Below are 11,572 nucleotides of genomic sequence, written 5' to 3'. Positions count from 1 at the left end.
ATGACTTCAGAATAAATTCTTCGTATATTCTTTAAAGGATTTCTTTTAATAAATAAAATAAAATAATTATTTACCAATGTATGTATTTGCCAATTTGTCATTGTATTCATGGTTCTAATTTCTAGAATAAACAAACTTGGTTAGTACAACCAGGTTAACTAAAAATTGGCAACTAAACCAGTATAGAAGACATGATAAAACGTTATTAAAACCAATGGTTAGATAATCAGTCAAAAAAAAAGGTAAATCGATCGAACTGATTCGATTTTTTATCGAATAATCGTCTTAAAATAATATCACAAAAGATATCACTTTTTTTAAAAAAAAGTATATTTAATACAAAAAATATTGTTTTATTATATCTAATTATCTCAATTTAATTTTTAAACTTTTAAATCTCTAACCATACATATACTTCCATATTCATAAAATTTAATCAAGTCTTTCCTTTCTTCCAAATTCCTAACTTCTCTCTTCCCTTTTTCTCTTCTATCTTCGCTGATTCTAGTTGTATGGAATTTCTTCAAGAACTCAACCTAACGATTGGCATGACAACCTAAATCCTTTGCTGTGATGAGTTGAAGACTGGGTGAAACAATGCTCCAACCTTCAAAACCTATTCTTAAAGTTAACAAAAATCAGCACTTGAATGGTGTTAATTGATGACCATTCCAAAAAATAGATAATCTATTTAATTTTATACATCATGAATTTCAACTAAAAGTATCACTTTTGTAATAATTTATTGTGTCATATTATATGTATACTAAAATGAACTATCAAATCAGAGACCAATAATTAATTAAAATATAAATATATATTAAAAATATATATATGAAACAAGATACATATAATTATACATAAATACAGGAGCGAAGTTACATGGAGAGAAAAGGAGCAACGATTCCCCTAATTTTAATTTTTTATATGTAAATTTTAGTTTACTCTCTTTTAAAATTTTATTTTAGTCTTATTTTATTATATAAATATTTTTAGTCCTCTTCTAATATTTTATATAGCTCCGTCTTGTATAAATATATGATAATTGATCTAATTGGTAATTTTGTATGCATGCACAATATTCTTGAAAATCATTATAGATAAAAATAAATTTTGAAATAGTTGATTTGAATAATATATATATATTGGATACAATTTTTTTTTTCGTAGTTAACTAGTTATACCACTCAACACGTCCACGGGAGTTGAGAGAGGTTACATAGAGATGCATCAACCAAAACCAGAAACCTAATAGAAATTCAAAACCTCTGAAAAATCTAACCAAGTAATAGTAAATATAAACAAATTGTTCCTACAATAGTAGTACGAAGCCTCCGATCCTTTAGACACCTTTGGTCTTAACTTATTTTTAAATAATTATTATGATCTTCATTCTCTGCCTTGCTACTGGATACTTGGCTCTAATAATATTCATTTAGAAATGTAGATTAAAAATAATTGCACGATTATTCTCGTACCTTTATAGTTAATTAATGTATTGTTGTTAGTCCTCATAGTCAACGTTTATTGTGCCTCTGATGCATTCGTTGGAAGGAAGTCCTTTCATAATGTCAAAATTGTTAGTACGTGGACAAGACTAGAAGCATAAAATTATAGGGGATTAGGACGATTAATACAACATAATAAATTAAAGGACTAAAGGAGGATCCATAAAGACGCGTAATTTTTTTTTTAAGATAGTTATGTATTGCATTATTATTGGATGTATTAATGAATCGGTTATTTTTGAATTTTTTAATAAATTAGAATAAAATTAATTTTTTTTATAACAATAACAATAAACTTAATTCTTATGAGATCTGGTAAACCGACCAATTTACATAACCTACTAGATTATAATTCTTTTTTAAAACAAAAATCAGGAATATATATTTTTTTATCAAAAAGTTTAAATATGATTCATTTTAGATTGTGTAAATCGATCGAATCAAATTGAGTCTAATAATTATAATGCGAACTATTGGGTTTATTATTGTTGCTATAATAAATCAATTTCGTTATGTTTTATTAAAAATAAATTATTAACCGATTTAATAAATATGTCCAATAATATCATGACACATGTAAACGTCTTAAAAAAAAGACATTTTTAATATCTTTATTAAAGTGATCTCCTAAATTAAATCCACCTTTAAACGATTTTTCTTTGAGAAAAATAAAAAGAAATCTTTTTTTAAACTTAATTAGTAGTATATAATTAATCACGTATATAAGTATATAAGTGATTAATTAATAACTATTTATATCTTAATTAATAATTATGTTAGATATACATTAAAATTATTTATTAATATAAAATATATTAAAAATAAATTAAATACGATCAATTTTAATGTGTAAATAATACTTTTTTAATTGATGGTATTATAAAAAAAATTCATGAATTAATCTTATCTATCTTTGTGGCACATGTTAATATAAGTTAATTAAGTTACCTGCAAAGTTGAGGAACAGTCCAAGAACGATGTGATTGTTGTTTCTCAATCTGAGGCAGTGCCATGTAATTTTTCCAATCCTGAAGCAAGATCTTAAGATCATTGACTTTGTTGTCCAATCCAACACAACAATTGGCATGCATCGTACAAACTTGGTTAAAGTCGTCACTGGGCCGGCAAAACCCACCAAAATATGTTGTGCTTAAGAACCTAATCTTCAAATTCATGCTGGAAATGTTAGGGTGAATCTTGATCATGTTAAACGCATCTTGATCATGCAAGTTTGGGTAAAGTTTGCTAGAGTTGAACCAAAACTTGTAGAGCCAAATGGTTTTTTCATTGGATTTTACATAGCTGAACCCTGTGTTTGGAGCATTATTCATATCCGAGGAGTTTCCAGTGAAATAATCACAAGAAGTTTGGAAATCTGCATCTTCTTGAAAATGTTTGAAGGGGTTCCTTAGCCACATTACATCAGTATCCTATAAAGATATCAAAGAAAAATATTTAGTTTCTTAATTTTTTTTTTACTACAAGAAATAACAGTTTTAGTATACATGGCATTTATTTAGTTAATTTTTTAGGGACAATAAAAATAATTCTTAAGACTTTTACCAACAATTGGAAATTAGCCAACGAATTTGTCACTAGAAGTTCTTAGCACGGTTAAAACTTTTGTTCCAATATTTTTGGTGACTCTGTCTAAATCCTAGTAAAGGTGAATGTGTATTCAATGCTAAAGTTTGGAAATAAGGATGGTATTTTCATACAACCTTTTTCTTTCGTAGAAAAGAAAAAAAAAACCATAAATATTATATTTTCTTTTAACACGAGCATTATAATGCTGCTTCCAATTGTTCTTTAGGTAAAATATTTGAAATGGCATATTTTTTTATTTTAATTTTTTAATTAAATTATTATTTTTAAAAAATACTCATATTTTTTTTTATTTTTTATTTTAATTTTATTCCTTGCAGATAATTTTTTGACAATTAATTAATCAACTCTTTCTTTCAATTTTATCCCTAAAACATATTCATTATTATCCCCTCTCCCTCACACCATCATCTCCTTTCTGGCTCTTTCATGCACCATGCCCTGCCATCGCATTTACCTCCTCAATAATTCGCTGTCGCTACAACCACCTCGGCCTTTTTCACCTCTCTCGTCATGACCATTATCCACCCTCGTTGCTATCACAACCTTTATGTTTTCCACTATTTCGCTTGTCGTCGTTGATTTTCTCGCCATTCGCTTATGATTTTTGTTTCTATTGTTAAAGTCTGTGTTGAGTGGTGGTTGTTGTTCTTGGTGATGGTGGGTTGTAAGAATGGATAGAAATTTTGGAAGGGGTGGCAGTGAGTAAAAGGAATGATAACAGAAATGTGGTGGAGGTGATCGATTGAGTTTCTGATGAAGTGAAAAGGGTTTATGGTGTTGCGACGAGTATGAGAACGAGGTGTGATGGTAGCAAGGTTGGGGTTTGAAGGGGTAGTTGGGGCAGTGGTGAGTGTTCATGACAGGTGGCGGTGATTGGGGGCAATGGTGATCATGGAGGGAAAAAGTAGTGATAATATTAATGATTGTTGATATTTATGGGTGGAGTTGAAAAAAAATTGATTAATGGTTGACCGTCAAAATTAAAATTTATAGAAATGTTACGGACAAAGTAAAATTAAAATGAATTAATCGTTAAAGGATATTTTTAAATTTTTTTAAGAATATTAGAAACAAAAAGTAATATAATTTTGGCGTGCAAGTGCAAATGAAGAAGATATTGATTTGAGATAAAAAAAAAAAAAAGTGTATGTACCGTGAAGATAAAGCTGTAGCCCAGTTGAAGAACAAGGCCAAGAAACTCAATTTTTTTCCACACAATGTGGAGGTAGTCTTTGGTCATAAAAAATGCTTCCTTTGATGTGGCATTCTCGCTCTTTGATTCAATTTGATAACAATGTGGGTGTACGGCTTGGCAACGTACCTGTGCCTTTTGGTCCCAATTAATTACCACCAAATGATTTAAGAATCGTTGTGTCTCGTTCCCAATTCGAAAACTCTCTCGAAATACATCAAATATTGAACCTGGTTCTGCCCATGCATCATTCAAGTTTGTGATGATAACTGTGTTATTCTCCATCGATGCATTTCTTAGAATACTCTCTAGCGTCGACTCATGTTTCTCCTGCTAAATGAAAGAGGAGACGACAATATTAAACCCCATATTCACAAAGTGGTTAATAATAAATAACTATGTATATTCTTAAACAAATAATGACACGGACACAATTTCTAATGGGCCTAATTCTTTTTCTTTACTTTTTCAATACATAAATGGGCCTAACTTTTGTTTATTTTTTACGTATTTTTCAATTTAATAAGATTAATTCGTCACAAATTAAAATTTTATTTAAAAATTTATCGTTGAATAATAGATTGTTGTATATATAAGACGAGATTCGAATTTCCAATACTTATTTAAACAGACTAATAAATTAACTAATAGACTAACCCAACTTGATTTAAAAGACCTAATTTTAATAAGAACTTAATTTATTTGGGCCAACTAGGATAGACTCGGATGGAGAGGAGTGGTTGGAAGCTTGGTAAAAATAATTTTTAATAAAAAGCGAAGGCTATTCTTTTTATAATAGAAATAAAGATTTTTTTGTGTCTAAAAAATAAAGATATAATGTGTAATATATGATTTTCTAAAAAAATTAGCTAAAATTTTCACTTTTCATCCGACATTATTCTTTTCCAAAGAAATTTCTATAATTCTATGTATCCTAAAGCAAACCATACTATGTGTTCAAGGTGGCATTAGCAGGTTAATAAAAAAAACTCTTCTTGTAGATGTGTACGAGTATGTAGTATGTCATATTATGATTAAAAAAAGATAAAATATTATTATTTCTCGTCTTATATATTTATATCTTGAACATTTTAAAAGTGATTCAATGCTATTTATTATAGTTATTAGAACCGAATCGATGAACAAACCGATCAGATTATTAGATCGCTAGATTACTAGTTCAATGGTTGGGTTACTGGTTAAACCGGTTGACCTGGTATTATGTAAATAAAAAATAAAAAATAATCAAAAGTTTAAAATTAAAATTTAAAATATATATTTTTACTAACATTTTAAAAATATCAAGTTATTTTAAAACAATATGGAACATAAATAATAAATATTTTATTATTTTTATTCTATCATAAATATTTTTATTTTGTTTTTATATTAAAATAACTATTATTTTTAAATTTTAATAATTTATTAATTAATTTATATCTTTTATATTATATACTACAAGTATTTATTAAAAAATAATATTAATAGATATTATATAATTATAAAAAAAATAAGTGAATTTATAATTATTGTTAAATAAAAATATAATTAATTTAAAAATGAGTGAGTTTATAATTAAAATTAAAATAAATTAAATAAAAATAAACTATTTGATAGAAGGTATCTATATGTATTATAATTTACATAAATTTTAATAGGAAATATGGTGGTTTGATGATTGTGGAGCCTTTTGATTTTCTCGAGGGAAGGATTCAAACGCTACCTCAAGCATTTTAGAAATCGATCCGATTTTTACTATATATGCTATTTACCATTAACTCAATTAAACATTACTAATAAAGGTGGTGAAATATATAATAAATGTTGTTACAAAGTGGCAAAATCTTATAATATTATTATTGTGAATATATTTAAAATATAGTTAAAAAATAAAAATATATAAATAAAGAAAAATTAAATTTAAAAATTTTAGGATAGCATATTCTTCTTTACTCTACACCAACATCAAGTTCTTATACCATATAAGACCATGTTTTTCTTCTATACTAAATTGCAGAAAAAATTAGAGTTTGAGAAAATATACAACCTCTATTAGTATTTTCAATGAAGAAAAGTGAGAATAACATTGAATTAATTTTCAAACACGGGGAAAAAATGAACAAAAAAAATGTAGCTAGACAATTTTCATATTTAATCCATACATTTGGGCCAAAAATAATATTTTATATTAAAAAACATAAAAAAAGTACTTTTACCTAGATATTCTATAATCTGTGGGGAAAAAACTTTAATCATGTGGGAGGTATAAAAAGTCAATGAAAGAACTAGAATTTACCCTTAGCTAGCTTAGAAATACAAGCTATGATGCACCGATACCGACATGAATACGGGATATGATACGATACGGGACACGCCGACATGCGAATTTTAAAATTTTATCTGACACGGAAACATGTATACATATAAAATATAAAGTATTTTTTAGATAAATTTTAATGATATTAAAATATAAATTAAAATTTTTAATTATTTTTAATGTCTTATTTTAATTATATCAAATATTTAAAATATTTTTTTTGTTTTAATAAATAATAATATATACTATATCTAAATTTATTTTAAGAAGATATGTCAAAAATAAGACTGGACACGCTGATACGTGATGGTATTTAGGCATGTCTAGGTGTGTCTAGAGAAGAATTTTTTATTTTTTATTAAGACAAGGTTGGACACAACAGACACGCGTGTCAGACGAGTATCGATGAGTATTGTATCCAAAATATGTCTGACACGCAGACACAATAACTCAGCAAAATGTCTGTACTTCATAAAATACAAGTAATAACAAGGGTTAAGCAATATATAGAAGTAATAATATGCAGTCTCACTTAGCTTGTTTGTGGTCATTGTGATTTATAACTAGATGACCTAAAATCTGATTTATTTTAAAGCAAATAAATGAAATACATATTTCAGGGTTTAGGGTTTAGGTAATAATATCCACTATTTAGATACATAGTTATTCTTTAATATTTCCTTTACTTGAAAAAAAAAAACTGAAATGTTTTTTAGAAATTGATCAATAAAATATTATAATTCACGTTATTGTTTTATTCATGAGTAGTAATAAAAAGTATATGATTTATTTTTTATTCACAGTTTGGATTTCAATTTGGCAACTATGCCTAGAAAACCTAAAAGTCAATGACTTCTAATTGCGTTCAAGCTGTAACTAAAAAACAAATTAAAGGACGAAAATCAAAGTAATGACTTTCCAATAAAAGTAAACCTAGTTTTTTTTTTTAAATATTGAAAAAAATTTAAACTTTTATAAAAACGAATATACAAATATAAATTCAAAGACAATGAGATAGAAATTGAGACATAGAGAGACTTGCCTTTGTTGAGACACCGTTGAAGTAGTTTGAGATAGTAGAAATTCTAAAGGGAGAAGGATAGTTGCATATCAAGAACATCAACAACACAGCAAATCCAATACAGAACACTGTAATTTGCATGGGCCTACGCACTAGGAGATTACTGTAACCACTACCTCTTGTTGCAACCAAGTCTTTGATAGAGTGAAAAACTTCCATTTCTTAATTATTGGATAGCAAAAATGTGGGCTGCTAAATAAATAAAAAGAAAAGAAAAGAAGAGAAGAAAGGTGGAAATTAATTAGTCCATTTGGCTTTAATTTGATATTGAGAATATAGAACAGTAGTGCTACGTTATCAACTTTTTATTTGTCAAAATCTGCCAACTTGAGTTGGGTTGGACATGAAGTCCATCTACTAAATAAAGCCACATCTTAGTTAATCATAGTTTAATCTTAATTTATCACGTGTTGGTAATAGTTGGCAGATTCTCTCTTGATAACGTATACTTTTCCAATATAAAAATCCAAATACACACGTGCTTGTGTATAATGAACATGATGAAGCAATGAAGAGTTAAAAATAGGTTTTGAAATAAAACCGAATCGGTTATTGAATTAATAAAATAAAAAATTTAATTGAAGTTGTATAGGATATAATAAAATAATATATTTATGTATAAAATATATTTTTTTAAAAAATAACTTTTTGTTATTTATTATTTTAAATTGGTTAACTGCTAATAAAAAAACATAATTTCAATTGGATAATTGATTTTTTGATTAATTTTTTTTATTTTTGACAAATTCGCTACTAAATGATTTTTATTTTAATTCAGATAAATTTAATAGTCGATTTTCAATTAATCATATTTAAATGAGTAGTTCTATTCAATTTTAACATGATGAGTTGGATAATGACAAATCCTTAAATGAAGTTCAGATTTGCGATGGAGTCATCCTTAGCCTGTTGGTAACCAAAAACAGAAAATCCGATGAGTTAATGCAAAGTTTTAAAATTGATTAGTGTGTTTATTTTGTTTAAAGAAAAATATATGTATGTATGTATGTATGCGTGTATGTATGTATGTATGTATGTTGACGCATGAATTTTGAATAAAGAGGGCTGAAAAACATCAAAAGAAAAAAGTTTTAGATCTCAAATGAGGGTGGAATAGTTATATCTTCGCTGTTATTGATTGTCTTTTAAGTATTAGTAGTATATGAATATATAATCCATGTTTATAATACAAATAGGAAGGTGGAAAATGGAGAAACAAAAACCAGAAAAGTGAACGGATCAAAGTCACGTTGAATGGTGATTTACATGTTAAATAATGGCAATACTTGGGAGAGTTAACGGAATGAAAAGATCGGACACGGTCCCAAAAATGACTAATAAATGAGGAAATAATAATTAAGGTTGAACCAAGTAGTAGAGTAACGGTGATGAGATAGTAAGGGGTATCTATATATAGTTATATACACACCATATCATTAGAAATGTATTGTAATATATTTAGAAAGTGATCATATTTATTTTTATAAATTTGATGATTTTGAAATTGATATGCTTATATGTCGGAAATAAATTAAAATTATATCTGTCTAATATACGATGAAAATCTCAATTAATTATTTTAGACCAAGTGCTAAAATTAAAATAAATGTTAGATAGAGTTGATATAGGAATAATCTGTCACTACTCCTATAGATTGTAACGTTCATGATCTCATTTGGTGAATCAAGAACCAAATTATTCGTTATCAATATTAAAAAGATAAGCAACTTGGGTTAGTTGAGTGATTAGCTCACTTATCCATTTAAATAAATATCGGTCTTGTACATGTAATAATTTATTAATCAATGTCAGATCTTTAAATAGAACTTAAAAATTCATGATGGATGAATTTTTCGCTTGACTGAAAAATACTATGAGCAACAAAAAAATATTAAAAAAAGATTTTAATATATGGTTAAAATTTTCCAGTTCTTGGTAAGGTGTTCTTCTTGAATAAGTTCAATGTAAAAAAAGAATGTTATTATGGTAATAGGTGTTAGGTTATATTATTGATCTTAGCAATATATGGAAGAGATTATTTAAAGAAAATATGATAGGTGTTTTGCTCTTTTCTATTTGCCCGGTTGTATTGGTTTTGTCATGACGTTATGGCATTATCAAAGTTTTTCTCCCCTCTTATAATTACACAAAGTTTATAACGGATTACAAAAGTGTATTTGGGATATCCCAAAGAAATACATAAAAAAAAAGGAAATTACAACACATAAAATAATAATCATAAAAAATTCAGAAAAATAAAGAAAAGAAAAAAGAAAAAAAGAGGAGCTTACAACACTAATTGGCAGATGAGAACATGAATACTTCCACATATGTTTTTGTTAGATCCTTTGCCAATGTCACTCTTAGTGGAAAGGCATACTTTGTTGGTGTGTGATATAAAAAAAACCTTGTAAGAGTGAAACCTACTTATAAGCTAATGTGATCTGAATAAATTGTCATTTCGTGAGGGTTTAATCTTTTGATTTCAAGATTAATAATCACCTAGCGTGTAGTGAACGTAGTATAGCTGTGGTATATACTATTAATTAATATTATTAATTTGTGCGCCTCACGTTCTTTTTTTTTTTTTTTTTGACCAACACCTCTTGTTTGAAAAATTATTGATGGAATTATATAATTTTTTGAATCAAATAAATAACCTTCCATCCATATTACTACTATTTTCAATTAATATGCAAAAAATAGGAGGGGCTTTAAATATGTAAAATATTAAAGCTAAATCAAATTAAATTTAACTTTGATATATTCCAAATAGAATATATACTCGTCATATCAATTTAAATCTTGTCTTATAAATGAAATAAAATCATTTAATGAATTCAATTAATCAAATCATCATCATTTTCACATTTCTTAATTTCACTCCAACTACACTCATTTTGTAAATAATACTTTAGCTCAAGCTACGACCTAGGAGTGTACATGACTAATGAGTTATAAAAGAAAGGAAAGCGAATGGTAGACTTAATTTTAAAAATTACAAATTTAAAATAATAGATAAGGGGAATTACTATATATTTTTCCTTTGTATATATATTACTATGTTTTAAATCTTCTCTTTTATTAAAACAATTTATGGTAATTATATATTTTGTAAATTGTTACAATAATTTATTAAGAATAAAACATAAAATAAATCAAAATCTAATGAAAATATCCTAATTTAGAATATTAACTTTCAATACTTAATTAATACACATTAAAAGTATATTGAAATATAAAAAAATCAATAAAAACTTTGCTTTTATATTTTCTTAATAGGTGCCCTTGTTAACCAAACCCTTTTTTTTTTCTATTATTGGTAATGAAATTATTATCATGGTAAAGCAAAGACGTAATATTATTATTCTTCGTTTGGATTGCGTTTAGTTATCTAAAAATATGATAAAATAAGATATTGAGAATAAAAAATGTAAAATTTATTATTTTTGTATTTTATTTGGTGATAAATTAAAATAAATTATAAAAAGTTTAATTTTTTTATTTAAAAAATTAAAAAAAATATAATGAAAAATATAATTATAAAAAATTAACAAAAAATAATGAAAGAAAAAATAAATTTTTTTTAGTATTTATATATTCTTTCTGTCAAGATAAATATAAAATATATTAATTCAATATCTTTAAATATAATATTTTTATCCATAATTCATCTACTAAACACAATTTTATATAAACTAACTTGGGTTGGTCGAGTGGTCAGCTCACTCGTCCACTTAAGCAAATGTCGGGGTTCGAATCCCGCCTTGTGTATGCAGCAATCCATTGGTCAACAACAGACCCTTAAATAGAGCTCCAATTCGCGACGGATTAGTTCTTGACCTGTCAGGTTAGAAGATACCATG

At 26.4% G+C, this 11,572-nt stretch overlaps 1 protein-coding gene across 2 annotated transcripts; it reads right to left on the bottom strand.

Annotated features, from left to right (window-relative positions):
• Nucleotides 1-410: 410 nt before the first annotated feature.
• Nucleotides 411-10,101, bottom strand: LOC112803932 (uncharacterized protein At4g15970). Of its 2 annotated transcripts, none has more exons than XM_029298712.2 (6): nt 9,998-10,101; nt 7,668-7,898; nt 4,270-4,638; nt 2,457-2,938; nt 1,479-1,560; nt 411-616 (listed from the first exon to the last, which is right to left on the bottom strand). In XM_029298712.2, the coding sequence occupies exons 2-5, from the start codon at nt 7,863-7,865 to the stop codon at nt 1,518-1,520; spliced, it is 1,092 nt and encodes a 363-aa protein (XP_029154545.2). In that variant the 5' UTR covers nt 7,866-7,898; nt 9,998-10,101; the 3' UTR covers nt 411-616; nt 1,479-1,517. The 2 variants fall into 2 exon arrangements, with proteins under 2 accessions (XP_029154545.2, XP_072092658.1); XM_072236557.1 differs by having other exon boundaries at nt 7,668-7,895; nt 9,998-10,092.
• Nucleotides 10,102-11,572: the final 1,471 nt, after the last annotated feature.

The sequence above is a fragment of the Arachis hypogaea genome, chromosome 5 (assembly GCF_003086295.3).
Source record: "Arachis hypogaea cultivar Tifrunner chromosome 5, arahy.Tifrunner.gnm2.J5K5, whole genome shotgun sequence".
Taxonomy (NCBI): domain Eukaryota; kingdom Viridiplantae; phylum Streptophyta; class Magnoliopsida; order Fabales; family Fabaceae; genus Arachis; species Arachis hypogaea.
Note: the sequence above shows the minus strand (reverse complement) of the source record. Positions and strands in the feature narration are given on the sequence as shown.